Genomic DNA, 27,908 nt, shown 5'->3' with positions numbered 1-27,908 from the left:
GTGCATTTGCTGCACGTGGAAGCTGCATACCGATGGTCTTGGCCTCTGCTGCCTGTGCGGTCGATGGTGGGAGTCTCCACTGCCACGCCATGTATTGTCTTTTGGGGGTTCTTAAACCCCCTATGTTGATGGTTGACGTATAAGGCTTGGTGTGTTTTATTTTGCATCTCATAATCCAACATCATGATTTGGTTGTTTTATAAATTCCTGCACCTCTGGCTTATTACACGAGCCGTTACAGAACGGTGGATTCAGTAAATATTGTAATACAAGCATGTAGGTGACAAAGCCAGACGGAGGACATAAGACGACATAATGCGTGATATTCTTACATCTATCTGTCTGGAGTTTGATATAAACCTGTATAAATGGGAAATTTAGCCCATATCTTATAAACGGTCTGTAATTGATGAGTAATCAACTACTGGCATCACCTTCATTTTCAGAATTCTATCTAAAACAATCTTCATGTGGAAATTGACAGTACTATATTGTCTAATCTGTTCTCCATGCATTTAAGACCTTATAAAGTAAAGTGAAATCAGTGGTTAGCTTTATTTCTCTTATGTTCTTGACAGAAAGATTGTTTTATTTTTTAAATCCCAATAACAAGCTGAATGATTTTAAATAGACCAACTATGTCTGTGCTGAACAGCCCTTTCATTGTTCCCTGCTGACATGCTGCTGGAGGTAATGATGGTCAGGGTATAGGTGAGGGGAACATGTGGTTAAATTGTTACGGTACAAACAACAGCTCAAGTCATTCAATGTAAGTCAATCTGGTGATTACTTCCTTATAAGCCTGGGAGACCTTTGGCGTGTGTGTGTGCGCGTGAGTACCAGGGATAAACGAATGACTTTTACAAATGCAGCGTGTCCTTCAGGTTCAGCTGTGAGACTGTTATCACTAATTTACAGCATGCACACAGCAGCTTTATCTTACCATTGAGCTCATTCCAATACAAAGGTTTTATTTTATTGTCAGTAACTTACTGTGAACACAAAACAAATTGTGAATTAATAGATTTTGTGTCCACTTGCCAAACTTTTGGTGGATGAGTGAATGATTAAATTAGTGGGCCCTCGAGTTCTAAACACTTGGTACTTTGCTCCTGTAAGACATGTAGTCATCATTGTGCTTAAATTGATTTAGTTACATACAATATCTTTTTATCCTGCTATAATTACACTTCTAAGGTTCATGCAAACAGGAGTCCGTGGATTATTATTGGTTATGCTAGAAGTTTGCCCTGTGACATTTAATAAAAAGCCCCTGTCATCTCATTAAAATACCAGGAGCTCTCCAGGTACAAATGTCCGGCTCAGTATCCGATGTTCAAAGCAGATGAACAAGTACAGCACAGCTTCACATCCACAAATACACACACACACAATCGCACGCTCAGCCGTCAACAATGCCACATTTGTCTGAACAGCTGATCTCCACATGTTGAAAGATAAAAGCATGGGCAGGACACCCACCCACAGACACACACACACACACAATCATGTTGTGAGACGTTAAATTTACACAATCATTAGTTGTGGGTGAGACTCATGTTGTTTCTAGTGGTATTAGCAGCAATTACACACATAGTATGTGTGTGCGTATGTTTGCAGGATATGAATGTGTGCGTCCAAACACATACACAAAAGGGGCAGTTACTTAAGTTAATGATGTGGACACAAAAGAATCACAAAAGATTCTTGTCAAAGTTATAAAACTCTAATTTCTTCTCAAAATGGTGACAACAAAGTCACACTCAAGCACATGCTCAAAGCCCACAAACACACACACACACACACACACACACAAAATCCAACCCCAGTGCCCCTCCCCATGGCTTAGAGAAATTACTGCCACCTGAAGCGGAACCCTGTCCATCATGCGGAGGCCCCCCGAAAGCCCCACAGGTGTCCTTTAACATGTCCAAAGGTCCCTTCCTCCCCCCTCGGGCCTCCGTGTGGCCATTCATCTGGCTGGAGGGAAGGACATCAAAACAAAACACATCCCCGGGGGGAGAAACTCACAGCTAACTATGCACATGAATAACTCTGCAGCGAACACACAGCTTGGCTGCAGGACAATCTGACTATTGAATGTAAATCTCTCATGGTGGCTTTTAAAGGGTGTTTCTATAGAGAGAACAGAACAAAAACTTTATTATTTCTCATGTTGCACCTTTTTTTTTACTATATGCCATACAGATTTTCTCCAATTCCATAACTTTAGCCCATATACCCTATTGTTCTGCTTATCATCTGCGTCTCTGTTTTATTTCAAGTTGATCTATAGCCAGGGAAAAATCATATAAAGGATTAAAGTGTTTAAATTGGAGAGAACCATTTTAAGCTAAATGGCCTTCAGGTTCTTGGCTCCTAAACTCCAGTCACTCCATATTAATGAAACCTTAAACCTTTATGCAATACATCGAATAAATGCTTTTCAAACGTAGCCCAGAATGCATTGTTCTCCAAAGTGAAATCACACAGGGGAATAAATCAGCCAAAGCTGAATACAATAAAGGGCCGATGGAAAAGCAGCGAATTAGAGACTGAGATGGAAAGGAAAAAAAAAGTCACAACAAAGACAGTTGTGAAGATATCCAACAAAAAGGCAAATAAAGAGACACAGGTCAGGAAGGCAAGCGGGACGGCAGCTACTGCCACAGACGGACAGAAACACACACATGAGACAGTCGGACGTTCAGAATAAACACCGGAGCTCTTAGCGTCGCCCAGGAAGAAATTCTTCTCTTTGATGTCAGGCCATGTGACCTCGCAGCAGTCTGAGGAATTGAGGATCCGTCCAAACAAACGTCAACACCGCTAACACCCTCAAGGTCGTATGTGTGTGTGTGTGTGTGCATGTTTGAGGATAAATTCTGCTGTGGACATTTGTATGTGTGCATGTGGTCGGAGGGGGTCTGGAGGGACGTGTGCCGTGTGGGCTCGGTTTCTCGGTTACTGTTGACTATTATCATTCCTGGACACTCACTATGCCAAGAATATTTAGGTGACAGTGGGAGCTTAAAGAATTGTGCGACATTTGGGAACAATACTTACAGTCTGACAAGACAATTGAAACCACCTGCCCATTAAATATCACGCCAAAACCATCTTAGAGTAACTTCCTCTAAACCAGCAAAGAAGCCCAAAGCAGCAACGGCTTGTAGTGAAGGAATAGTCCAGCATGCAACACCATGTACCACAAATATTTACTGTTTCGTGTACTTTGCCACAGATTAAACAAGCTAGATGTAGCAAGTCAATTCGTTTTGCCCACTTTCCAGTCTTTGTTGTAAGCGAACCACAAAAGGCAGTGGAAGGACCCATTACTGAGGAAATCACATTATCTTAAACAAGTAAATTACAGACACTGATAAAAATCTTCAATGCTTTTTTTGTAGTGTCGCCCCCTTACTCTCATCACATTGACAGCGTTCTTTCTGTTTTGGCTCATCACAGCCGAATGACCACAAAGACAACACTGCTAGACTTTAAACACAACCCCCTCTCTGCCGGCAAACAACGGTGTCTCATTGCAGCAGTTTATTTAGAAGTCTGTCGTAGCCCAAACAGGGATTTTGGCAAAGCCCATCGCTCCCTCTTTTAGACCACTAAGTACTTTCTGCTGCTGAAGACTAGTAGGCTGCTGAGGCTTAAAGGCAGCTGGACCTGTGTATGATGTTGAGATCAAGACATAAAAGTGAGACGAAGGAAATGGGGGGCAGTGAGGCTTAAAGAAAAAGGAGAAAAAAAACAGCAGTTCAGACACAGCGACAATGAGCGAGCAGCACTTAAGATGCTTGCTAATCGCTAAAAGCTAATTGTAGAGGAAAGGATAATCCGAGGCACTAAATGTGACTTGCATTGACCATATTTGTTACGGAGGGGGAAACATTTTGTCAGCTTTAATATCAACAGGTGGAAGAAAACTAAAAGTATGGTGCCCCCTTGGGGACAAACAACATGCGTCACTGCAAGATCCACATATTTGTTGACGGTTTGGTCCTAAAATGATCACATACATTTAGATGCTAATATGATCCAGGAATGTTAATGCCTTATTTTTATATCCGTATTCACTTTGCTGATCTGATGTAAGTAATATTAAGCCCTCAAGGTTTATTGTCAGCTGCACAAGGAAAAATGAGTGATTCACCATCTTTAAGGCCTCTCAAATGCGGTTCTGCTTTATGCTGGAAGACCTTGACGAAGCCAAAGACTGTAATGAAAAATTACCTTATTTTATGTCTCTCAAGAGAAATAATGGCAACCAGATCTTTTGTCCCCTGAAGAGAATATTCATGCACAATTTGGTTGGTATCCACCACAAATGCACAACAGACGCTCGAGCTCTAGTGAAATGGTAAAAGAAAAGCAATAGGAAGCTTCTTTTTCATCTACAAGTTTATGACTTCCCCAATAGCCGCTTCCCTCTCTTTGTTTACATTCTCAAACACACACACACGCACACACACACGCACACACACACGGCTTCTCCACTCCACTGTGTGTAACGGATGAAAAATCCTGCTGCCAGCACACCTCGCGTGTGTGTGCACACAAAGGTTCATACATGCATTTACTTGTGCGTGTATGTGTGCGCGAATTAAAACACCCTCTCGTGTTTCAGCAGTATTGGCACTGCTGAAACACGTGTCTCCCACTCAAAGGTTCCAGTTACTGTAATACCAGACAGCAGTGTTTCCTTAACAACAAGAGTAGAGTTGATACACCAACATAAATAAGCTTTATTTTGATTTGTTGGTTAGGATTACATTGTTTTATTTTTTATTTGTATTACATTCTTGTTATTTGTGGTATTAAGTATTGGTAATGTGATAAACTCAAGGGTTTTGTCCTCATAATTTGATTTGAAAAATTGAATATAATTAGATAAAAACCTACCATCACCTTCTCAACATGGAGGTACTGAGCAAACACATAATATTAAAATAAGTTTCATTAATCTACTTATTGACACATTCATCATCAATTTCCACCCCTGCAGCAAATGCGGATTAAACGCATGCATTCTAGTTACTGGTACTCTCTTTAGAGTTACATCACACCTTAAATGGATCAATACTCTGTAAGGTATTACATACAGGTCGAGACAGGAGAAACAAGTACAGAATCAACAAATTGACTAAATACTCCATCCTCACAAAGGTCTTAAGGATGATCATCTCAGTGCCCAACCCTCTGAAGCACTGAGCGGACGGTAAATAACACTCTCTGCACACACATGGTGAGACACTTGGATGTGGAAACAATCAGTCAGGACACCCGATGTTTGAGGCAATATCAGCTACAACAATCCCACGGGGATCCTCTCCTCCACCTCACTCCGCTAACCAAGTACCATCTGCTCAGTGAAAACCCAACTGAAGGGCGCAGTGAGGTCCTCCTCCAAGCACCCGCATGTAAATGAGAATAGCACCTGTTGCTCGTGAATGAATGGCCCACTGTCCTCCCAGCAAAACAATATGCACTGTTGGAGAATGTAACATTATGCTGTGGCTTTTTCTGATACACACGTAAGAACCTTCTTTCCATGTTGAGCACTTCTACCTCGAGTCCAAGAAAGCAAGTGGTGCGTGTATACGTGCTTTAAAAGACGGGCCATTCAACAGCTGTTTTAACCCTAATAGTCTTGCCTCAGCTCATGCTAATACTTATCAACAGGGACTCATTCACTCGTATTGATTGCAGTGTAGACGTTTTTTTTTTTTTTTCAAAGCCAGTTTGTGCACAGCCACTGCTGAAAAACACATCATCTGTTCACAGACAGGACAAAGAGGACAAGGCGCAAAATAACACTGTGAGCTTTAAGCAACTTAGAGATTTTAGGACTCAAGTAAAATATACAGTCATTTACAGTATATGTATCTACTATATGGTGTATTTAACTTAATGTTGCTCTTGGCAAGGTTACATGTTAGGGAAACAAGCAACGTGCCTGACGCCCTTCCCTGCAGTCCTCCTCCTTCAGAGACATATTGTGAAGCGCTCACTTTGGGCTATTTTGGTCAGCATGGTGGTCTAAAATAAATCTAATTATTTGCAGAGAAAGGGTGGTCCCTGTACTTAAAATGGCTCTTAATGAGGGCCTTGCGCTCCTGAGTTTGCATGATGAAAATAATGGACCACAATGAACAACTACTGTTACTTTATCAAATCTCATGTGCTTCAGTATTTGTACTGATTTGTGTTGTTTCTAACTTCGACACTATTGACTAAGTGGTTTATGTAAACTTTGGAAAGAAATGTCATGGTGTACAAATAGTAATATTACTATGCACCAATTATCACGCATCACCACTGGGTTGTGATGTCAAATTGTTTTATCTCCAACAGGACAGCGAGGGAAACCCCTTTAACCGAGGTCATTTAAATGAGATGTTTCCTAAAAATGTACTTAGATGGTATCTTAAACAGATGATATACTGTATACTATTTGACAAAATATTTGATTAGTCAAAAATGTCCTAGCTCCCGTAGTGATAGTACATGCACAAAGTGTTTGAATAAGTAGACTGATGGAATGATGCATTTTGCTCCTACCTGTAGATGAGGGTTAAAGTTAACTGAATTCCACTGACGGGGCTGACACACTGCTCTGCAATCGCTGCACACAAACACACAAGAAGATACAGTAAGACAACGCAGAGGCTCCTTTTCAAAAAACATCACATTATGATTTGTGTTAAAGACCTGGAACTGGTTTTAAAGTAAGTAACAGATCATGTCATACAACACCAAGCAGTCGATCACTGAGGCTGATGGTTTACTGGAGCTTACGGTACCACGTACACCTCTTAGCTATTGTTGCATCAAGTCAACATGTTTCCTCAAATACATATAAAACACATAGCTCTTACTCAGGTGAGCAGCTTTTATGATCCTCGTGTGTTTGTCCTTGCTTTATTTGATGGATCAAAAATGTAAAAATACAAAATGGGCTTAGAGTGACTTTAAAACAGACGCACAGGCTGTTTGCCAAGAATTTGCACATTTTATTAGATTTTGTATGCGGAGGGTGAGGTCTTAGGGATCCCCACCTGTAGAGTTGGAAAATGTTGCTCAGATAAATACTCTACGTAAACATGGCTCTCTGGGCGGGTCCATTTCTTCACCTCTAACAAAACATAACCTCCAAACCTCCAAAACACTGTAACTGGCACCGGGTTGGTTTCACACAACGTTTCTTTTTATTGCCACCATATAAACCACCCCAGCCGTACGTTTGTGTGAATGTGTGTGTGTGTCTCTCGGTTTGGCGTTCACATTAGGTGTCGGGAAGACCAGATTGGGCATAAATCAAAAGGTCTACAAACTTTAGTAAAATAAAAAAAGCTCCAAATAGTGGAGAAATAAATTAAAAGGAAAGAAATAATTAAATTGATCAAGTAAAGGTGCGATTCAGATTCCAAAAAATAAAGAAAACATATTTAGTCATTTCTGACACTCACAGATGAACGAGAATCATCATTACATGAAAGGCCCGGGCTTGACTCTAACAATAAGGAAAGTTCAGCTACAAAGACGAGCAGGCTGAACCCAAACTGACAATCGAGTTATTAAAAAACTGGGTAATAGTGTAAAGATGATTAAAAATACTGGATAGTGTTCGGATAAGCGGGACAGACCACAACACCTGCTGGCTCCAGCCTGATGGAGACGTTCTCAAGTCTTTGTTTATGTCGAATGTTCTCAAACAAAAATACATTATCGTTTCGACCCGACCTGAACAGTGACCTGACAAGATTAAGAATTCTCGCATATATTAAGTGCTTGGAAAGGTTGAAGACATTCATGTTAATGTGGCACACCTTCAGTTCACCCGCAAGTCAACGTTTGAACACCTGAGTGCAGCGATTAATAACTTCAGATCGACGCTGCACCCGACCCGCGGCGCGCGGGAGGCAGAAGAAACGCCACTGTGGGTGTCAGCTCACACTCCGGCCTTCAGCTATCCAAAGCAGGCGTGTTGTGGCGAGCGCCAGGCGGCGTGCCAGACAGGTTGGTTGTTGTTTCTGACAGGATCAGTGGTGGGGGGGGATTACTGCCTAAATCACTTCCTTCATTGAGTTTCTACAATCTGTCAGCTCTCTGACTGCTTCCCAATTGCCAATAAAAACAGAGACAGGTGAAACGCCTCAAGAAAAGCAGCGTCCGGCAGTGGAGACGCACGCGGGTGGAGATTGATGCGTAAACACTTGCCGCTGTGCGGCGTCCTTCACAGCGTTTCTCTCGATAGGCTCCGCCTGCTCTGTTCCAACACACTGAATCTCATCTATGCGGAACCTTGAAAAGATGTGTTGGATTCTGATAAATGACGGTTGTGTTTATTCACACAAAGACATTGGACAAACAACCATATGCACACCATTGAATAAGCAAAACCAAAGAACTCACACATACAGCAAGCAGTGCATGCTGCCAGCTGCTACGTCACGTTAAGCATGAAATATAAAAACTTTCTCAGTGTTGTCTGGCATTGTTTTACCCCCTAAAACTCAGATATCGTAAGTACGAGGACATTCTGGGTCATAAATCTGAACAGCATTGAAAGAAAAGTAACTTCTACAGCATGTGGATGCTGAGTATGAGCTCAATGCAGGTCTGGGGAGAATATAATAAAATCAATACGTTAAGAGGGGAAAGACAGCCATGTTATTTTCAGACTACAGACCGATAAAACTGACGTGTTTTACTTGTAAATGTTATCCATTTATGTGTTTTTCTATCTACAAATGGGTGTATTTAGATACACAAACATTTCAAACAACCACGTGTAGAGACACAACAGAAACAATCTACTTAAGATCATGAGGTGTAGATATTTTGATCGACCTTTGACCACTAGTGAACCAAAATATTTTGGCCAGAGCTTTTGGTAGTTTTAAGACTAGCTTTTCTTAAGTTTACAAGTTTGTCTGTTTCTTCTATCATTATTCAACTGTTTTGCACAGAGGCGCATTTGTCTCTTTCTACCGTTTCCTTCAGTCTTGTTGAACATTTTCTTCTAAAAAACAAAGCCTTCATACAAAACAACACAATGGTTTGGAGACTTTTCGAAAGCCTCAAACCATGAAAGACCATTAAAAACATAGAGAAGTCCATTCAGCCATCTGACTAACAAATTGTGCCTTTGTGGGAGGCGATGCCAGCGGTGTGGGGGGTTCTCACCCACTGCATTCATAACATTATGAAAAATAACTCAATGCTAAATTTGTCACGTCCTCTATTCGGATCTCAGACCATTCTGCAAGCCAACATACCACCCACCCTTCACCATCTGCGGAGCCACGCAGTAAAACAGTACCACGATAGAGGTTTGAGTACATCTTAGAAAACCATTAAAAAAACACACGATCAAATTCATGCGAGTCGGTAAATAGCTAAATGTACCAACAGAAGATGGATTCATAATTATGGGTAAAGAGGCAATCACTCAGCGAGCCTGGACTTGTACCCCACGCTCACACACTGCTGCTCTCACAGGCGCTTCTGTCAGGTGGTCTCAAACACACACACACACACGTCCTCACCTTTCATACAGTAAAAGTCCCTGGATCCCGTATAAACCTGTTGCAGGTCTACCTGGCTGTGCGCTCGATGCTCAACGTCCAGGCCCTCCACATCGACAGCAACACTGATCCAAACTTAATCGAGTCCAGTTTGCTGTGTAGCACAGCACGTAAATCGTTACAGTTGTATCTGTCATTATTTGGATCCAACCGACACCTCATTTTGTGAAAGAAAGACTTGAAGAACGCACACAACCTTCTGAGTGCCCAAAAGCAGTCACAGTTCACATAGCGGAGCATTTAGCAGCTTATTATCTCGCTTCATTAGAATCGTCACATAATTATACCTAATTAAACATACACAGAACTATATATATGATTTTTTTAATCTGTATTTAACCAAACCGAAGCGTTTTGGAGCAGACTGCTTTAATGCAAATAGGAGCCAAACTACCTTTAGTTTCTCAGAATCAGCCTGACGAGCACAGCCAGCGGGACGGATGCACGGAAAGAGAAGCTCGCAGTGCAACACACAAGGAGGGGGAGCGCTTTTATCCTTCATCCCCACAGTGGAATATGTTAAAGTCTTATTTATTGGGGGTGGAATGTGTTAGAGAGAGAGGAGGGAGTCCGGCATTAGAACTGAACTGAACAAGTCGTATGGTCTGTAAAATCCAACCGGGAACCTGATCACAGACAAATAGGCTTCATTTAACTTGTTATATGTTATATATGTTACATGTTATATTAAAATTGCACAGGGCTTCCGTACATGTACACACAAACACACACACACACACACACACATAGACCCACACTCATAGTTTAATTTGGCAATTTTAGAGATAAGTGATACACAGAGTCAAGGCTGTTCATGTTTTCTTTTTAAATGAAAAACATTCCCAGTCTATTTGCAAACGGCGGCAGCACTAAACAGGAAGGCTTCAAGGAGTCAACTCCAACATAATATAGATACTGTTTCCAATGCAGATAATAGATAACATTCTTATAATTGAATGTCCTCATTTCCATTTGGTCACAGGTGCCGCCCCAACATCTGCCCAGTCGGTACCATTTGTTGCTTTTAGTTTTTCTTTCTTACTCATACTGCGACCTGATGACAGCCCACAAAGGTACACACACCAAAAGTGTACCCCGTCAGCCAGCGTCTGCAGACCACCCCGGCTGGCTCCACCTGCCTGAAAACGTCAACTGTGCTTGCAGAACTTTGATTGACATGCTGACGTCGGTGACTGACGTGATGTGTTTCCCCAGAAAACACCCGCAGAGGTGTGAAGTGCAGTATGGAGTCATGAACAGGTTAGAGCGGTGACAGTCTGTGTGTGTGTGTGTGCGTAGGTCACTGAAGCGAAGAGTTTTAGGAGGTGTCTGGGATGGAGAACAGCAGTTTGAAGGATATGACTCATTACTGGCTCTATGTTCGCCTCAGTATGCACCTTCTCTACCTGGAGACTCACAACAAGGAACAAATGTTTGTACCTGCCTGCTCACCAAGTCTTTTTCGCCGTGTGCAAAATCAACGTGCGTGGTTTGAATGTTTCAACAGACTTTTCCTTTTTCGTCCCTTAAAAAAGAAAAAGATGTCTTTGCTTATTATACTCAAGCATTTATACAGAGGTCCTGTTCAGTTAAATGAGCTTTTTATTTCACGAAAACAACAAACACACTTGACGGCATAGCGAAGCACAGCCCCCATGAACCACCATCACATGCTCCTCCTGAGTAAATCTGGGGGAATCAAGCGCTCGTGTCTTAAATCAGTTAGAAAATCTCTTCCAGGAAGTTCAGGTGGTTCACTCTGAATCCGGGCAAGGTCACATTTCAACAGCGATATTAGTTGATACGGGATTCTAAATGGAATAAAATCTAACTCGCTCTGGTGTAAGTCAATTTTTTATATTTAAAAAAATGAACATCAAGTTCAACTGTGATCTTTAAACATTTTCACAATTACTTTTCTGGTTCCAAAACGTAGATGCACCAAGCGGCTGCTACAGATTCCTTTGCTTATCCCGTACAGCAGACCCACTCACTGCTCTGTAATAAAATCTAATATGTGGGGCCCTTCCAACCTGACCCGGTCGGACTGAAATACCTAAAGAATGAGTCAAGCAATCGAAATATCAGATGCTCCTAAATTGGTCATGCAATAAATCATTACAAAACAACAAAACTAAGGGAAATTATAGTTTTTAGATCCCTTTGAAGTTGAGCAGCAGCCGTGATTACAAGGATATTATAATGTGATTATGGTCAGCAATTAGAGATTCATTTGCTTACGTGGCTTTTGTGAAATAATTACATTCATTTCAGTTCCTTAAATTAGAAAGTGCCAGTAGCGTTAAATTAATCAATAAATCAGCTGCCTTTCCACCACGTGCACATGTTGCTGTGACGGGAAGTTCCGTTCTGTTGTGTGTATATACAAGTTAAATAAACACATGTGTCCATTTCGTAGAGATAGACAACCATCATCAAACCATCATTCAACACATCATATATCTCAATCAGCGTTGCACAAAATGATGCACATTTGCGCAACATGCAGCATCGCCGTGCAGACTCGCCACTTAATAACATCTCATTGGTGTCGACGTCAACTCAATTTTTCTGGCAATGCACGCATGGATGAGATGTGAATTCATATATAATAAACAGGTCCTTCTACATTTTGCAAAATAGCATTTACCGCTTAGATGCCACTACTAGATGCTACTATCGCCAGCACCTGCTGAGAACGCATCCCTCTCTCACTCAACCACACACACAATCAAACTACCATGAGGACCATGAGTTGATGGGAAAATAGATCGAGAACACTACTGGCTGAGATGTTTGCAGCTTGCCGTGCATGACTTGCATACTGACACTAAAAACGATAACTGAAATAGTTTTGTTCAAAAACATCTTTGAGCATTTGGTCATGAATAAAGTGGCTAATGGGTCCAGTAGTATGTGAGATTAGCTGTGGACAGACGCAGAAGCACACACACAAACACACATAATCTCCTCCCAGCCCGGAGGAAAAGCAGACAGCAGCAGACAATAAAAAAGAGGTAGGAAGGGCACGGTCAGGGCAAAACACGCAGAACTAATTCATACGGGATGAAAACAAATCTTCAAGTAGAGCCTCTTCACCCTGAGAACGCCTTGTGGCAACAAATAGCGTCCACAGCTTCCAGATTATCCTTAATTTCCTGCAGCAGAAGGCCTGGTTGTGCACCACAAACAAGTTTTCATTGCTTAATTACACACATTTCTAGAGGGTCAGGAAAAGGTTTGCAATCTGCTCATGAGATCCGCTTGGCACAGAAGCCTCCCTGCTAACCAAGCCTGGATGACAAGACTCACCGAGAAAAGCATTTCATGCCAAAACAACCATTGCCGCATTTCCTAATCGATACACGCGCTTTATAGCCGGAACAGAAAAAAGTAGCTGAAGGTGAAGCTGCATTACAGCACAGTTGCTGATAACAGTAAGACGCAGACACCTGCCCAAATACATGTCAATTTTCACAGGTCCTGCAAGTGCATTGAAGAGTGAGGAAATATATCAAAAACTTAACGTGGGCTATTTTTTAAACGTTCACAGATTTAACCAGCTGCATGTTGAATATTGCATTTCTATTTTCTTGGACATGCCTCTGATGAGTTTACGTTCACTCATTAGAGCCCTGCATGTTGGTCTGTTGCAGTCTCAGCTTATTACATCTTAAAACAGAATAGGAAAGTTGGCCAAATGAATTCTTTTTACTATTTCATAGACGTGTGCCTCGTCTCAAAACTATTTATTCTTTTTCCTGCCAGTTTGTGAAATGACGGGAGGTCCAACAACAAAGCCGAGTCGAGTTCCTCGCAGGGAGAACATTTACAATTTAAGAGCAGTAACATCACTGGTAAAAGGAAAACAGTCACACAACATGAATCACGGATGGAGGCCAGTTAGTGTGGAAGCCACACATGGAAAAAGCAGTCCCCCAAATAGATTACTGTCTAACTTTTAAAATGTATGTATTTTTTGGCATTCGTTGATATCAATATTGACCTCCACATATTGATTTTGGATTCGTTCTGCAGAACGGCGCCCGTTTGGTCTCCGCAGCTTCTCAGAAGCCTGCAAGTGCTGTCGCAAACCCATCATCTGTTCCTCGGTGAGGAGGGTGCGTAGCGGGCGCGTGCCAAAACTCTGAGAATGCTGCAGACTTGTTATTCTGCAGAGTCGCAGCTACAGCAAGTAGCATCGCCACGTCGTCCTGGCGCAGGTGGTAGATGTGTAGAAGTAAAGTCACTGTCATTGCTGTGGCCTTGTGACAAATCAGGAAAGCTGGAGCAGGAAAACACGTTGTACCTATTAGCTATAACATGTACTTTGAATTAGAAAGTTTTAATCATTCTAATTACTTATTATTAAGAAATGTTGTTAATTAAACTGCTTTGTTTATGCCAAAATAAAACCACATGTGTGTTAACTCAAGTTTTGGCATGAAAGGCGATGTGTTCAAAGTGCAATCATAAGTGCTTTTTATAGCTCAGAAACAATCAAAATGTGACCTAATTCAAAGTGAAATGACATTTCAACATCATTTTGTCATATAAAACCTGTTGGTTGACCACTAATTCTCCATCATTTGCTACCTATTTCCCATCTCACAACAAAGGACAGCGTCCTTCGGTGGATTCCCCCCCTTCTCCCCCTTTTCTCCCCCCTTTCTCCCCCTTCAGGCAGAGGCAGGCCTCGTAAATGGCTCCAGACGCGAGGACTCTGTCCACCATCTGACAGTGATTAGGACACGGCCTCGCTGCATGCAAGTAGAGCTTCACACTCAATTGCTGCAACACACCTTTATATGCAGGAAAACTAAACATGCCACCCACGAGATTCCAGATTCAGCAGCCGAGTGATGAACAGTTTTGTGTAATGATGAGATATTTATTCTACTCATCGGATAGCCAAATTGAACTTTTATAAAGAGTTTGACAAGTAGGCTAAAAAATCTAAAATACCTTTATTATCATGAGTCTGAGATACTTATTTAAGCACCGACACAGCAGATAACGTCATCCCCAAAATGCACTGCTGTTTTGGCGTGTAGACATGAAACTGAGTGGAGAGGTGCAGCAGAACAGGCAGGTTAAAGTTGCTCGTGAATAAATGCATTCATCTGTTTGGCTTAAGTGTGTATTATGTAAGCATTCCTTTTCATAAACAAACAGCAGCTATACAACACCTATTTCCGTCTATCTGTCCCTCTTCCATTCATTCCTTCTTTGTTTAATCTTATTCACACACACACACACACACACACACAATAGCGCTCTTTCTCTTACCGTATGTTCCTCTCCTCCACCGAGACATCTGATAGTGATTATAGCAAAGTCTCAGAAACACGACTCACTTAACTCTCCACTATTAAGTGACTTGGTACCACTGACATACTTTGTTCATCTACACGTATAATTACCACACACACACACACACACACACACACACACAGGGGCCCCTGAGATCTGCACAGGCAGAAAGACAGTCGCTGAGGCTCATGAACACACACGCCTCAATCACGCAACCGCACGAGCTCTCTCCTGCCCTCTACCCTCATTCCTCCATTTCAGGAAGGACCCTCATCCTGTCCGCTCGCCCTCTCTCCCTCTCTCCCTCCCCACCTCCCTCCCTCCCTCCCTCCCTCCATCTCCAGTCCCCTGGAACAGAACAGTCACGGCTGTGTGCATCGTTGATTAGCTAGAACCTGAACCCAGCGGCGACACTGCAAAGCTCAATGTTCTTTATTGTGTGTGCTTCTTGGAGAAAGGCAGCCTCTGACAACCCGGCATTCCCCGTCTTATTACCTTATCTTTTACTAGTGTAAACCCACATTAAAGCCACTTTCCTGGTTACTCGCGGACTAGATTCAACAGAGTGCAGAGATTTGAAGGGTTGAAAAAAAGAATGGACGAAGGTTACAAGATTTAGAAGAACTAACAAAGAATCATTTGCCTTTTGTGTATCAACTTTTTACGTTTTAAAAGTGGCTGCATTTCATTTTGTAACAATCGTGGAAGAGATGTTATATACTTCAGCTACCAAAGAGTCTTAAGTAAAACCTGGTCCATGCTCTTAACCTTTTAGCTCCCGCTCAACTATGTCCTGTGTCATCTGCTACTGTTGCCGAGTAGACAAGCCAGCTATGAAACTCAGAACATAACATATAGCGGCTAAGAAGTGCAGGGATTTTGTGTTTTTCAAGCAGGAAGCTGAGGGGACACAGTTCAGGGGCTTTGACTTGTAAAAACACTGCTCCCAGCACATCACGATGTATATAAAACCAGTGAGCATGTGGTGCAAATATGCGTGTATGCAAGCACAACTCTTATGAAGGTAAACCCAGAGAGATGCTAGTCGGAGTGAGAGTGGTCGTTTTTCTGCAGGATAATATGATGTGTGTGATGCTGAGCTAATATCGAGCCATCTGCTTGATGGTGTTTGGTTGGGGAACCAACAGGGACCTGTTAAGTGAGGGACATCTGGCTTCTCTTGGACGCTGTTGCTCTAAATATCTTTCTCATTCTGGATCGTGCTGTCCCCCTGATCTGGAAGAGCGGATTTGGCATCAGGTCATTTCCTTTTTTTTTATATCACCTAATCAAATCGGCAAAACCACAGCCCTCCTCCAACAGTGTCTGGCCTGATATGATATCGATTTTCTGTAAGCCTCACATTTACTTCCTGTTATCAGTCTCCAATCAAACTCATCGTTAGTCACCACAGAAAATACGCACAACGCCAAGAAATATTCTTTCATGTAGCAGATTTCGCCACCTTTGCTGCATCCATCGTTTATCCATCAATAAACGTATCCAACTGGCATTACAGTGTTGCTGATGACACAACGCAAAAACTCCCAGAGGCGTGCTTCACATTTTGATTTGCTTGTGAGATGGAAATGTATAAATCCACCAGACACGTAAGTGAAGAAACAGTCCCCTCGAGATTTGATTTCACGTGCATAAGACTCACTGTCTCTGCAGCAAAATTGGATTTGTTACATATCGGATTGAATTACTCTGAAATCATGACGTTGGAAAATACAGTGACGAGTTCATCAGGAATTTAGGAACAATGGGAAGGTGGTAACCGCAAAGGCAACGCGAGCACAGTGTCAGAGGCATCAGGTTATTGGAGGTGAAGCAGAAAACAAGGTGTCTGCAGCAGCAGACGGACGGCCGTTAGACAGAGGAGAGAGAATGAGAATAACGAGTGGCTTCCGAGTTTGATTATACACATTACAAACCCTAATCCTTGGCCAAAGACACATCTGCACAAATCAAACAAAGCCATTCATCATTCCTGACCCGAAGTCACGCTTTTTGGAGGACAATAGGACGAGTCAGTCAAAGACCGCGAAGGACACAGACCACGAGATAAAGAAGCAACTACAACTACAATACCTTTAACTGTTACTGTGAGTCACATGCTTCTTTGTACATCAGCAACATCTGTATACTGGTTTCCTGAATGCTTGGTCAAAGTAACAGCCCCCCCGCGCGTGTAACGATATTGCGTTTTGCTGTGACCGCAGGCGCGGCTTAAGAAACAAATAACTGAACGGTGAATTTGCTTTTCACATCTCATCTTCTGGGTTTTCCATCAATCGGTCTGACTTTTACTCTCTGACTTTTTGAAAACTAACTCGGCAAAGCCACAACTTAAAGTTATCTGGAAAAAAAAAAAAGAATTTAAAAACTGATACTTGTTGCAACTGTGTGTCAGTAATGCTAATTAAGGATTCATTATGTTCTGTTTAATCTAGATAAAGTGTTGAAACGAAGGCCTTTTCTGCGTGTAGACGCTGTAATACAAGTTTTGGGCAGTGAGAGAACGTCTAGACCCGGAGGTGAAGCCACTTCCCTAAACTTAAACAATGACAGTTGGTCGTTGACAAATGTTTCTTCCATTCATTGATAGAGTGGCACCTCAAAGGAGGCACCATGCAATTCGGGAGTCTCGGGTTTGGAGGGCAGGGGGAGATGAAATTGTACAAAAGTGGATCCAGATGGATATCTACTTTTCTTTAGTCCCCCCACTCATCGCTCCATCATTTCTCTCTCTCTCTCTCTCTCCCTGTCTCTCCCTGTCTCTCCCCTGGGTGAACTGCAGGCCTGGTGATTACTTTAGGTCGGAATGAGCCAAACCAAACACAAGGAGACAGAGCTGTGGTCTGCCAGATACAGAGCAGCCTCACAGTTCAAAGCGAAACCCTGTGCGAGTTAAAGCGCCTTCGGGGCTCAACCTGTTCATGCTGGTGTGATCAGGGATGTTCTTATCAACAACACACACGTCACTGAAATGTACAAAGTCATATATGGAATAAAAGGGATGAAACAAACGACAAAAGGTGATGAGAGATTAGCGTGAATTACCTTGCACGTGCATACCGGGTGCAGAACAAAGAGGAAAGAACCTAAAGAGGAGGGTCTGTGTTGGGCAACCTGTGTGAATTATAGAGGAGTGAGGAAAAAAAATAACAAGAATCATGAGATCACAAGCTGGCTGGTCGTATGATTCAACATCCGTCCTGTGGGACACACGCCTTAACAGATTCTGTGGGCTATTCGCCAAGCTAATAAATCATAATTTAAACCTCTTTCATGCAATTAACCTTTGCCGTGCCTCAGTTTAGCCAGAAGGTTTTGTCACAGCAACTGTTTTCTCCCGGATCCATCCCAAATTAGCAGGTAAGCGGCTGTAAGGTTTCCTCGTGCTGTTTCTAAAAGCGGTGACGCTGCGTCGTTTTCGCGTCATTCAAAAGAAAAGAAGAGGGGAAGACCGGGGGGGGGAGGAGTGGCTGAACTGTGTGCCCTGTGAGAATTACAGAGCACCAGGATAGAATAACTCCATCGTGAATGTCCGCCCTGAGGGGGAACAGGGGAGTAATGGAGATGAAGATTAGGATAATGAGACTGAGCAGGGACGTGCACGTAAAGTCACATCTTCATCCGCATTATATATGCACCTGAATTTAAAAAACCCTGAGATCTTCACGTCATTATCTTACAAGACAGAGAACATTCACACATGCACACGACTGCTGCTGTGAGAGCGTCTTTGGTTTATCTCCTTCTGCATACCGGCCATATCAGTGTCTTCATCATCATTCATCTAACAACAGAGACGTCAAGCCGGTAGCAGCATTTCCTGTGAGATCACATCTCGTCTCTGCAACTCACGTCCTCCACTAATAAGCACCTTTTTTTTTACACACAGGAGTATCTAAAGAAATGCACCATACAATAGATGGTAGTAGACTGACGAACTAGTACTGCAGTGTGAACAGGGCCAAATGCAATTCAACCGCCTGCTTAAGACTTTGAAAGGACAAATAAATATTGCAAATAGCCAGTGTGCACAGTTGCATTGATTATATTGAATTCTAGCTGCTGCGGGCGGATAAAAAAAAAAAGGGTCCGATCTGCGTGCGGCCGCAGCAGAGCGTCACAGTACGTCAGCAACACGGATGCTGTTGCAGGAAAGCATGTGTTTGTGTAGCTGTTTGTTTGCTGAGTAAATCCCAGGAGTAAACTGTGCGATGCTCAGTTCAAAATGGTCTTCAAGCTTTGAACGTGTCAAACGCAGGGATGGCAGTTTCCATCTAAAGAGGGAATGATCAAACGTTTAACTCACCAGGAGGATAACCGTGGAGACCGGATGGGATCCATGTGTGTGGAGACAAATATGTCACACATACGTGGACGCACACATTTCATTCTACTTTCTTGAAGAAAATTTGGTAATTTTCCATTAGAAATGCACGTAGGATGAACATGTGTCCCCATTCATTGGATTTCTAAAGGGGAGAAAACATGCTTGGGCTTTTTCAGACCGCCGAGCGAGCGTTTTATCAAACACCGTGTACCTTACAGCACCGAGAACTTAGGAGGAGGTATCACCTTCAGAAAATAATAATAATAAACTTTAATAAATCTGAACAAATGTATCAGGATCCGTTTGCGAGAGACAGCTCGTGTCTTTACTGCACTGATGGCGGCCTACGGCAGTTTTATTTTACTCAATACTGCATGCCGTCTTCATTATTTATTGCCTCCTCTTTAAGCTTTTAATAATGTTCAAGACCCGTGGAAACCTTTCGAAAACACCCGGTGCTCCATGACTCCGGTGAAGTTAAATGCTGAAACGTTCATACAAATCAAATTGACACTGTAATTAAAAAGGATAGATGGATCTTTGAGCCGAAGGCCTCAGGCTCTGTTTTTGATTGTTATCCATCGCTGAGTTGGGGAAATTGGATATTAGCGAGGCACGACAAGCAGCCCCCGGGTTCACATGGCTGTTACGCTCCTTAATGTCGGCCCTGGGGTCTCGTTGATGATCAACGCTCTTCTTTAGATTTAGTTTTACCTCCACAGAAACAATGCAGGGACTGTGATCAGATTCACCTGCTTAAGTCGGGTCACCATTTACAAAGTAAGGGTCTCTCTCTACGCAACCATCGCAGGATCAGCTGGGAAACGTCAACAACCCGACACATTTCGGGAAATCTTGGAACAATTGTGGTCATTGTTGTGCAAACTTGAAAAGTCAACTTTTTGGGGGCTTCATAATTGGTCTACAGATTATTTTAATATGTTTGTATGTGAAAAATGCATTTTTTTCATTTGGATTTGAATAAATCCATCAGACCTCGTGAGAGTGAATATTGCTCCATAGGGCCCTCGTGCATTGCTATCCACCCTTTAACTGTATCCCCAAGCCACTCATCATCAGACACAAGTTTACTCTATTTTGACAAATTTTGCTATTCTTGGCACGTAGATTAAGCACCGTCAACGTTATCTGGGATTCCAGCACCAAGACTCAGGCACCTTGTCTGTCGTCGCGACGTGTCTGAAGCTCTTCACAGTCTGAACCGCTCACTCTGATTCCCTCTCTCTCACACACAAATAATAGCAACAGAAAATGAGCGAAAGGTTCTGTTTCCAGCTGCTATGTGAAACTCAATTACACAGCCGGTGGAGAATGAAGCCGTTTCTCAGATTTGCGTGATGTGTCGCTGACCTAAATGAGAGCGCTGTACCTCGTGAGGCCCAAACAACCCCTCATACTTATTAGATCGACAAACCCAGAATACAGTATGAACACACGCCAGCACGCACACGTCTGGACGTCTGCTCCTCTCATTCGTATAGTTCGCTGGGAGTTTTCCTGCGTGGTTCCCCGGTGCTGCCGCCGCCGCCCCCCCGGACCCCCTTCAGATGAGGTGAGGTAAGATTTGGAGCCACGGCGTCCATCTGGATCTACATTCACACATGCTTGCTCATGTGCACACGTACACACACACACACATGCAGATTTACTATTGTCATAACCCACACTGACAAACACCTGGACCTGGTTACTGGAGGGAGCGTTGGCTTGTGTGTGTGTGTGTGTGTGTGTATAAACGGGGTGTATGGGGAATACCGGGTTGTAGGTCATGCTGCGCTGGAGGCTGTGTCGGGGTTCATTTTTTTTCTGCTTTCTTGAGCTCTTGAAGAAGGGGGGGCTCACTTGACCAGGTCTCGAGAATGAAAGGGAGAGTCTTCGCTACTACAATATGAAACGCCATATCTCCCCAATAAGAAAGAAACCTTGACAGACAGAACTTAAGTCACGTGACTGTTGGACTCTAAATTGACTGAAAGTTAGTGGATTTTAAGTTTTCCAAACATCAAGGTCTGTAATGCACTTATTTACTGTCACAACTATATAGGTCCATCCAGCTGTGATGTGGTTTTTTTGTACGTATTACCACGAAACTATAAAACAAAAGTTACTACTCTTCATGTTGTTTCTTAAAATAGCTTGAACAGATATAAGCACTACCTTTAGTACTATATGAATACACATGGACGACAAATTGATCAAGTACATACATTCACAGCCTTAAACACGCCGCATGTGACGTTCAGTAATGCATGCTCACCGCGGGGAAAGGTAGCGTAGCGCGAACGGGACACATGATGCTGATATGCGGATTATTCAAAATCAATATCACTGAAACTTTTCTACACGCGAACCAGAATAACGACGGAAAAAAGCTTCCGAAGGTGTTCGCAAACAGTCGCGATTAAAAACAAACATAGGAAAAGTGATACCGCGTAAAGAGTTTGCCGCTTTTACTAGAAGTGCTAACTCACCTTCTGCCTCCTCCCTTCGTTTGATGGAGATGAGATTGCAGCACTCGAAATGCTGCGGACGGATCGGTGCCTCTTCACGACAGAGAGAGAGAGAGAGAGAGAGAGAGAGAGAGAGAGAGAGAGAGAGAGAGAGAGAGAGAGAGAGAGAGAGAGAGAGAGAGAGAGAGAGAGAGAGAGAGAGAGAGAGACGAAAAAGGTATTTTATTTTCAAATCGCGCGGGTGTTACGTAGAGCCTCGTTGGCGCAGTAGGCAGCGCGTCAGTCTCATAATCTGAAGGTCGTGAGTTCGAGCCTCACACGGGGCACGTTTTTTTTCTGAGGCTGTATCATCTTAAACAATTTTCTCTAACAATTAAAGAAGCCCTATCTAACCAGTAATAATGTTTTCTATAATACCCTTGAAAACAATAGCACGATGGGTTGTCCAGACGGTTGACGGAATAACTGTCAAAACTCATATAAGTGGCTCTGAGGGAAGAGGTGACCTGGAAATCCAACCGATCTGCAAAGCATCTTGTCAAATCATCTCCAAATATCTCAGCCATGCGTTTGCAGGCCTGAAGTTATTTTCCTGCAGAAATTTACTCATAACCCCATCTCTCTTTCCATTTAGCCCCGCCCACTTTCTAACAAATAAAACATTTGAAAGCCCATAATAACAGAATACATTTTAAATAGTTTCAGCAGATGGTGGTCCATGGACACGTGATAACAAAATAGAGATTAAGGCAATGGGAAAGGAGATATTCATGAAGTGTTTTTTTCAATCAATGCAGTAAGTTTTGTAAGTAAAAATAGTACTAAACTGACTGAGAAGAAAGCAAACATAAGGCCACACAGGATATATATTTTGGGGGTTCAGACAAGTAGTATTTATTAAACAAATCAGATAAGATTTAACAGCTTTTTAGGTGACATTAAGCCCCCCCTGCATGTTTGATTATTAGTACACACTGTACTTGCCTCCTTTTTTCTTATACCCTAAAACCCAGTGAGTTCTGTTGCCATTTGCTGTGTTGTTTGAAAACTAAACACAAAAGACAAAGAAGTGTTCCCCTCAACCATAATAAAAAGTAAGTATCTCCAAGTCAACACGTTGATACTCAAAACGGATATTTACTGCACAACGCATTCCCTGAAAAGGAAAAGCCTGGTTACTCAAACAGGTAGACATATATTGTCAGTCAAGATGTTTCCATTTCTATTACATAAAAAAATACACTGATTACATATTACCTGAAGACCACAACAGAAAGAGCTACTCACTTTTATGAAGCAGACGGAGGAACGAATCGACAATTAAAGAACGCAATTTTTAATAAAGTAAGACAAATAAATAAAATATGCATATGATTCATTTAACTATGGCACTCTATTATTTGTATGTATTTAACACATTCTGCAATTACTATGAAATTTCAAGATATGTCAGTCAATAATAGTAAGGAAATAGAAACATAACACAGGTTTTATATTTTGTTAAATATTGATCCATTTGTTATGTATGATAATGCAAATTTGGGAAAGTTCAGTCCTCAATGGAATAAAGAGACAAAGTTCTTCAATGTTGTATATGATTAAATGTGACTTATTATTTTGAAACTCATGACAAATTATCAATATTTGAAGTTTAACACAACAATAAAAAGAAAACAAAATTAATTTAAAAAATACAGAAAATCATAATAATTCCAAGCACTGATCACAAGTAAAAGGTTTTACCATCAACTTGTGCATCCAGCTCACCTTTATTTAAAACAAACATTTGACTCAGGAAATTGAAAGGCTGATATTTTCTTGTTTTAATAGCTGTCGATCAGATTAATAATAATTAAATGTACACAAAGATTAAAAGTAGCACAAATAAACATCTGGGTTGGCGGTGGAACAGGGGTAGAGAGGGAGCACTGGGAACCGCAAGGTTAGTGTTTGAGCCCCGGCTGCTCCATGTCCCATGTTGAAGTGTCCCTGAGCAAGGCACCTGACCCCTGATTGCTCCCTGGTCAAGAATGTAAAGAGCCATGGGTTAAAAATGCAATGTAAGTCACTTTGGATAAAAGCGTCAGCTAAATAGCATGTAATGTAATCTGTCAGCAAATAATTGCCCAACATCCTCTTTTCTCAAAGTTTTGTATAATTCCTCACACATTTGTCGACTTTCAGGCGTTGTTATTTAGCAGGCTACTTGGAGCATGTATGTAGGCTGAATTATAAATGTGATGATCTCACTTCTGTTTCCCTGAGAAACTACAGAGGGAACTGGATTAAGAAATCAAGATTGGGATAAAGTAAAAGATTTTAATCACAAAATGTCGGCGTTTGTTGAGCATCTCCATTTGGCAGTAAAACTATTCTATTATTGAATGCATGAATCAATAACATACAGATTAAAATCCATATTTGTGGTGAAATTTGGTCAAAACCCAGATTTTCTAGTTGCTGTTAATAGTAGAAATCACCTCACGGGAGTACTGGCTTTACATGGGTCTCGCTCCAGAGACAAAAAAAGGTTTACTTTTGCATAAAGGAAAATGCTTCACTATTCTGACCTATATGCTTGTAGGATTATTGCTTGAGTTTTACTGTTGCAAGAACAATAGAGAGGTCTTCCCACCCTGCTGAGGGACTAAGTAAGGCAAGAAAGTTGTGATGAAAGTCCGAGATCATATCTTCAGTGAGTGAGCATGTTTCTTGCAAAGAGGTTTATCTTTCTTGGAGAAGAAGGTCTGTCCCTCGAGCGTGGTGCAGCACAACTGAGGAAAAAATATATTCACAAACACACGCAGAAAGTTGAAGTGAAGTGAAGTAAACTTTAAATAAGTAAAGTTGTCCAGAAAAAGATCTCCTTATAAATAATGATGAATGAAATTCCAGAACGCACATTTATCAAATCACTGTTAGGGACTCGGACTCTGCCGTCCCTCAATTAACTTCACTGTGAATGCTGCAGTCCTTCACTTACGGTGCAGACGAAGCAGGTGTCGTGCCAGGTGTAACCGAGGGCCTCCAGGAACTTGTCTCCAGCCTCGATGGGGAACTCACAGCCACGGCAGCTGGTCCCAAACAGACTGTAGAAGTCTGTTCACAGACAAAGCAACATGCCATTCAATACACTTCCGGGTACAAAACAACAATACTTCCCTTATTGTTGGCGGCAAAATAAAACAGAGAGCTACATGTGTCTTTCAATCCAGCCTCCTCAGAAAGATCAATGTGTCCAATCAGCCTGTAGTTGTCATCACTCACCTTGTTCACAGTATGGTTCTCCGTCCTCCAGGTGGAAGGTGTTGTTTCTGATTGGCTGCTGACAGCAAGCGCACAGAAAGCAGTAGACGTGCCACGTCTGTTTGAGGGCATTTATCACCTCCTGGGAGCAACAAGCAAACGGTGGTCAGTTGGCTGCCTGATGCAGTTCATTAGGAGTACTGTTTTTTTGTGTGATCCAACAAGGAAATTAGATCTTTCCCAACGTTAACTGTGAGAACGGGACAGGAAATAATTGGAAAGTTGGTGGGCCGAAATGAAGGATTAGAGGAGAGGGAGTGAGAAAATCGGTTAATAAGAAGCTGTAAGCTGGTTGAAGATGTGTGAGAAATGGAGGGTTGAAAGGGATAGAGGCTAAAGAGGTTAGAACGTGTGAGGGATGAATGTCACATCCGTTATGAGAGCAGAGATTTTAGCTTCGTGACACTCGGGGTTCAAGCTACACCTGCAGCCTTGAGGCCTCTAAGCCCAATTCTCACAACACCAGAACATACACCACATTCCTCAGCTTCATTGGTGGTCACTACACAAATGTCCCGTGGCCTTTCTTCTTTGGACCATCTAAGCTTTTATCCTGCAGGTTTGAGGTTGGACATATGAGCATTTGAAGATCTACCCCAATGCATTTAATGTATCTTCATTAAGTGGTCTTAAAGTGATATAAAATAGGGCTTTAATGCAGTGAAGTAAAAAGTCAGAAGAAGGTACGAAGGATTCCATAGTTACAAAGCCTCACACGTGTCTCAGATTAAATGTTGGATCAACCTCTATTCAAACTCTCCCTGAGAAGTAGAATGTCAACTTAAAATAATTAGCATTAATAACTGAAACATCTTTGACTACAAAACTACAGAGCGGTAAAGACTAAGAATTGGACTTGGCTTGACTTGACTTGAGTCATTGTGAAGCACAAAAAAAACTAAAGTAACAAAGGTCTGTGTTATAGGTTTGCCCTCCTTCCAGGAGGATTATCACTTTCGGTCTAAAAAACAGGTGGTTGAGTTTGAAACAGCCGCACACGCGATGCAAAGATCAGCTGTACTGTGGATGATCCCGCCTCAAAGTCTTCCGACACATTCTGCATGCTTTCTTTCCTCGCACTGAAATACCAGGGTCTTGTTGTCATCTCGGTTATCTCTGATGAGTGCAACAAGCCTTTACCTCTGCACAAATACACACGCACACACACACACACACCGACACACACTGCTGCTCTGCTTAGCTTCACACCAACTCACCCCCAGTACTTTGGACTGGCAGCGGCTGCATGTCGGGGCCAAGAAATCTTCATAGCAGTGTTCACAGTAGACAGATCCTTGTTCTTCCACAAAGCCTGTATCTGCCAGGGATACACGGCAGTGGGCACAGTTAAATTCCTCCTTGTGCCACGATTTCCCCATTGCTACTAAAAAGGGTCCTCTGGAGGGGAGGGGGGGGGGGGGGGGGGGGGGGACAACACGAAGAGTGTTAGTCAACTTTTAGATTTAGATTTTCAACTGAAGTTATCAAATAACTGTACTGGAAAAAATGAACACATGACTGTTTGTTAGAATTACTTTCATTACGATGGTACTTTGTCATGAATGCAAGTACATAGTGAAAGTAAACTACTACTTAGCAGTAGTTATGCTGCCCGGTTGTGTAGTTAGTGTGCTGGGTTTTCATTGCCACGTCCTCAAACAGCCACTAGAAGGCAAATGGTTAAACGGTAAGTTTAAAAAATGAATGGATGTGGAACCAAATTCTGTAAAGTGTCTCATTGAAATTCAGCATGTTTCTGCTTCACGGTTTTTCCCATTAAAGGGTAATGTTATTGAACAAGATGTGTATCCTGAACATTATGATTAGCATCTAAATTGTTTGATCAACTGATTGTTTCTGTATTCCATTAAGACATAAGGAACACATTTTAAAAATATAACATGTTTAGACATTAATCGGCCTCTGCGTCCCCTCCGACAGCACCTTGGCACTGTCCACTTGATGATTGGGTAAAGTGGGAAAACAACAGACACTAATTTACTCCACACAATAGCTTAGCTGCGCTTATCTGAGCTTTCTCAGATAGTACTAGCATGTGAGCAGCCCATTATCCTTAGTGATGTGACATGTCAAGTGACCCAAGTTAGATAACACTTGGCTCAGGGCGGTCAATTAGGAGAAGAAGGGAACTTGTCAGGAAGAAGGATGAAGAAGTGATGTATGAGCTTGTATGCAATTCCTTTGGTGGATTTAAACAAGAGGGAAACAACAAACATAGTCTATATAGCAATTGAGTGTGCGTGTTTTGCCTTCAGTGTCTACGCTGTAAATCCCCACAGTTGGATCCACTGCAGGTGCACCGTAGCACCCCTTAAACTTATCTACTCTAAGGTCAGATCTTTGTAGCTCTACAGTTTCATACACAGATTTAATTTTTAATATTTAATTTAATAATTTATTATTTCTATCTTATTATATTGTATATAATGTGTATCTTTTTATTCTATTTTCTTCTCTGTACATGCTGCTGTGATACCAAAATGTCCCTCTTGAGGGATCAATAAAGTATCTATCTATCTCTATCTATCATATACGCAAGATGCGTTACATTTCATTATTTTAAGTGCCGAACTGGGACAATTAGAAGACACGGCCTGTTGTTTCATTATATTATTGTGCAGGCAGCAATGAGCCTGATAGAACCACCACCATGCATGTCAATTGTTTTCCCTTAAAGCTTTAACATGGGGGACCGAATCATTCCATCCCGATGAGCGAGGTCATAGAGTCTTTATTCCTGATATTCTTTCTGAAGATTGCTGACAAGAATAATGCTCATGCAATTATCCCTATAAGTTCATAGAGTTCACTTGTTAACAATCCGTAGTCCCATCATAGGTCCCGAAG

The 27,908-nt window shown here is 42.1% G+C and overlaps 2 protein-coding genes and 1 non-coding gene across 7 annotated transcripts in view; 1 reads left to right on the top strand and 2 right to left on the bottom strand.

Moving 5' to 3' along the window:
* bmpr1ba (bone morphogenetic protein receptor, type IBa) overlaps positions 1–21,870 on the bottom strand; it is a 55,393-nt gene extending 33,523 nt beyond the window's left edge. The window contains exons 1-2 of the mRNA XM_040196122.2: positions 21,756–21,870; positions 6,574–6,637 (exon numbers count right to left, since the gene is read on the bottom strand). The gene's annotated coding sequence lies outside the window, so the exon portion shown is untranslated. The remainder of the gene's footprint in view (positions 1–6,573; positions 6,638–21,755) is intronic.
* A 117-nt stretch (positions 21,871–21,987) lies between these two features.
* trnam-cau (transfer RNA methionine (anticodon CAU)) lies at positions 21,988–22,060 on the top strand. Its single transcript has one exon. It is a non-coding gene; the product is annotated as a tRNA-Met (tRNA).
* A 543-nt stretch (positions 22,061–22,603) lies between these two features.
* The window catches only part of pdlim5a (PDZ and LIM domain 5a), a 41,284-nt gene continuing 35,979 nt past the window's right edge, over positions 22,604–27,908 (bottom strand). For all 5 annotated transcript variants that reach the window (XM_040196164.2, XM_040196165.2, XM_040196166.2 and 2 more), the window contains 4 exons: positions 26,258–26,438; positions 25,002–25,122; positions 24,718–24,833; positions 22,604–24,508 (listed from right to left, as the gene is read on the bottom strand). In XM_040196164.2, coding sequence (XP_040052098.2) covers positions 24,419–24,508; positions 24,718–24,833; positions 25,002–25,122; positions 26,258–26,438 — 508 coding nt within the window. In that variant the 3' untranslated portion in view covers positions 22,604–24,418. The remainder of the gene's footprint in view (positions 24,509–24,717; positions 24,834–25,001; positions 25,123–26,257; positions 26,439–27,908) is intronic.

This window comes from Gasterosteus aculeatus, chromosome 13, assembly GCF_964276395.1.
Source record: "Gasterosteus aculeatus chromosome 13, fGasAcu3.hap1.1, whole genome shotgun sequence".
Classification (NCBI taxonomy): domain Eukaryota; kingdom Metazoa; phylum Chordata; class Actinopteri; order Perciformes; family Gasterosteidae; genus Gasterosteus; species Gasterosteus aculeatus.
This window is presented reverse-complemented; position numbering and strand designations above follow the sequence as displayed.